Genomic DNA, 3,708 nt, shown 5'->3' on the forward strand with positions numbered 1-3,708 from the left:
ATCTATCTATCTATCTATCTATCTATCTATCTATCTCTCTCTCTCTCTTTCTCTCTCTCTCTCCCTCTCTCGCTGGCTCGCTCACTCGCTCCCTGTGACGACCCCCTCACTTCCCTCCCAGAGATCGCTACCTGACTTCCCCACGAAACACAAGAACCAAAGTTGCAACAACAGCTAATATCCCCCAGGAGGACAGAGGCATGTCACTATTTTGCTTGCGAAAAGACCGCTAAAAAGCAGCTGTCTGCCTCTATAACCAATACGTTTGTTCAAAATTAGAAAACTCGATTAGCAGCTGCTAAAGACAACCGAATAGAAAGTTAAAGAGAACAATAATGTAGTAAATTTAGCTGCTGAAACCACCTGAACACTGAACACCACTATCTTGAAACTACAATGGTTTCAAAACAAACTGCGAAAAAGGTGTCTAAAAAGGAGACGAATGACTAAAATATCACCCCTATTTTAATGAAAACTCCAATGGCTGCCATCAACAGCTAGAATTATTTACAATAATGCGCTGCCCTTTGCCATACATGTGATAGCTGTAGGGCAACAGACATTATAGGGCGGTCAAAAATTCGTGGCGCAACCTATTGGTAAATATTTTCTAAACTATCAAACTATTGTCATCTCTCCAGCTTTCGCACAATGACTTGTATCAATATGTCTTAACAGATAAACATTTATGTAAACACCTGTTGGCTGCATTTTAGAAAAATCCTTAATAAATACTGATAAAAAATCCAAGTGGAGTTTTCTACAAATTTTAAAAGGTTTGCAGTTGGGGCATGATCGTTATTCTAAAAGCAAGTCCGTCATGTTTTTCTAATTGCGACATTGTACTTATTTAACGCATGTTTTGAGAACCTATAGTGCAAAAAAGTGTTCACTACACTCTATAAAATTGATTTCTTGTATCAAGTTTTGCCTCTAAAAAGTGTCATAGGTGAGCTCTGGCGTAGGTCATGTGCGTATGTAAAATGTGTGTGAGAATCGGGAAGTGCTGTGAACAACTCCATTTTTTGCTTGATGGAGAATTATAGTATTTTATATAAATTTATGAAGAAAAGTTTTTTAAAACCTAGCCTCAAATTGATATGGAAAAATATGAATACGTGAAGACAAATTTATACAAACTGTTGCGCAAAGTATGCGTGACACTGGTTTACCCGTTAAAGAGATATTTGAGTATATTAAGTTGAGACACAAATTTTTGACCGCACTATAAAAAAGTCATCACTTAGATGCAGCCCCCACGTGATATTTCGGCATACCTTTATCAAATATTGTGGACTTTCTCTTTCCGCTCCCCCCCCCCCTTTGAAGTATACCAAGTACTACCACGTTGATACATTTTCTACGTAACCATAAAAACCCGGTATCTAATCAGGACATGAGACAAAACAGTAAAGCGCATAGAGCTGTGTTGTATTGGAGTGGGTGCTAAAAATAATCTACATCATCATAATTTGTTTTAAATAATACACCTAATCTCGTTTAAACTGTAGTATTATGTGTGACGTTCAGAAACAATACATATCACGAATCAACCTAGATGGCTTTTTGTAGCCCCGGATGATTTCCATCTCACCTAGTTTAAGAGCTTCTTTCTGTAAAAGTCCTGGTAGTAAGATAAAAGCTGTTATAACTAAAAATGTAAAAACACTTTTCCCAATCTATAAACGGAGTACACAAGGCAACGCAGTCTACTAGTTGTCACAGAAGCAATAGCGCCACTGGATCTGTGCATCTAAAACGTCACGTCAACCGTGGCCATCCTCATTAAGAAACTATCGAAGGTACCAAGGTAAAGGTGACTGACGGGCGCTCTGGTGTGGTTTGGCCCTTCTTCCCTGTCTAACATTCATTGTCATCATGTTCCTCCTTTTTTTCTTTGATGGTTGCTCTCTAGCAACATTTCTTATTTTTGGAACATATATGACTTTATTGTGTTGCAAATGTCGTAAACTTTTATTAAAATCAATATAAAATCTAAGGTATGTCGAGTCATACGATGTTTATACGGAAATGGAAAGAATCCAACTTAAATATTGTACGGTCTCATTGCTGAAAATGGTGAAAACACAAAGAGTAAAAAGAAGGTACGATGGTGGGGCACTTTGTTTGATGTGGAAAAAACGAGTCTGGAAGACATGAAGCAAATGTCAAAATGAGAATCTAACATTCAGAGAGTTGACACGTTTATTCAAGAAGACAGGTGGCTGAAAATAGAGAAAATGAAATGGCTTTTGAGTGATAGAAATAGACCTACCACTCAGTTGTGTAGAGAACTTTTGGCCCCAAAGGTCTCACAAATGCCAAGCAAAAGATACATGGACTTCTGAACAAGGGCATATTCTCAAAAATGGTAACTCCACTCCCAATCTAATTACACGGTGGATCTGAATAAATACGGAATATATACGCACAGGAGTTAAGTATTACAAATAGTTCGACCTTTCCCAATCAGTCTTTCACCTTTTGCTGCCCTTAAGGCGACATTTAGCTAGAAACAGGTTGGCACAGAATGATGATCTTATCACAGAAATTTGAAATTGGATACATTTCCTTAACCAATTTATTTTTTAAAGAAGGGAATATGTTCTCTACCTTGGTCCTTGTAACAATGATTTTTGTCAGTGGCCATTTTCACCACACACTTTGGACAATCTCTGTAAATTTTCGGGGAAATTTCTCACCACTTCTGTAACTGGGGGAGGTCTTTCCCCTATGGTGGTCAGCGTCATCGTTGACCAGAACATGCAGAGTATGTACTTCCTGGGGATGACGAATGCAGCACAGGCCAGTTGCAGAAGTGATTTAATTATTTTTCTCAGAGGGGTGGGGGGTGAGGTGGAATGAGAGTTTGGGATAAAAGCTACAGATAGGGTGGAAAAGGGATATGTTCTGAGGAATTACACGCTACTTATAATTTCTGCTACATGTTTCCTACCTGTGACATATTTACATGAGCAGCAAACAGCAAATTCCACCCCGAAGAAACACGTTTTCTGTTGCAAATAAAAATCTTTGACTCGCAGAATGAGTCTGTCCACAGAAAGCATGATTCAATGCACAAAAACAAATAGATGTCAACATGTGCATCCTGAATCCTCAACAAACACCTTGGAAAGACAACTACTACTACTGCTGCTGCTGCTGCTGCTGCTGCTGCCATCCCTGCTAATACTGCTGCTGCCATCCCTGCTAATGCTGCTGCTGTTGTCACCACCCCATGGTCTCATTACCGTTGTTTTTTAACCTACCCGAAGTACTAATGACTCCTTCAGAATCAGAAAAGGTTTTTCTTTAGTCTTTAATGAATTTAATGAAGAGAGTGCTGAACTTACTTTGAGAACTTGGTCGATTTGGGATCCATTGGGTAAACCCATTCGTTGGTACCAAGGCCTTCATACTGCATGGATTCAAAAGAGAAAACAAAAAAGCTTGCTGCCGTTTTTCCTTCTCTACCCTCCCCCTCCTGCTTGTGTCTCCATCTCCCCCCTCTTCCTTTCCTCCTCTACGTCCTTCTCCTCGTTCTCCTCGTCGACCTACACCTCCTCTTTTCTCTCCTCCCCCTTCTGTCCTATCCCTCTTTTCCTAAACCCCGTCTCATTCTCCACACTACGAATATCTCCTATCTCATTTCTCCCTCCTCCTCCCAAATTCCTCCTCCTCCTCCTCCCCTTCCTCCTCCTCCTCCTC

General features: G+C 39.9%; 1 protein-coding gene across 1 annotated transcript in view; it reads right to left on the reverse strand.

Annotated features, from left to right (window-relative positions):
- The window catches only part of LOC101864547, a 17,951-nt gene extending 14,537 nt beyond the window's left edge, over nt 1-3,414 (reverse strand). The window contains exons 1-2 of the mRNA XM_005106423.3: nt 3,354-3,414; nt 2,703-2,781 (exon numbers count right to left, since the gene is read on the reverse strand). Coding sequence (XP_005106480.3) covers nt 2,703-2,781; nt 3,354-3,382 — 108 coding nt within the window. The 5' untranslated portion in view covers nt 3,383-3,414. The remainder of the gene's footprint in view (nt 1-2,702; nt 2,782-3,353) is intronic.
- Between the last annotated feature and the right edge of the window lie 294 nt (nt 3,415-3,708).

The sequence above is a fragment of the Aplysia californica genome, unplaced genomic scaffold (assembly GCF_000002075.1).
Source record: "Aplysia californica isolate F4 #8 unplaced genomic scaffold, AplCal3.0 scaffold00532, whole genome shotgun sequence".
Lineage (NCBI taxonomy): Eukaryota > Metazoa > Mollusca > Gastropoda > Aplysiida > Aplysiidae > Aplysia > Aplysia californica.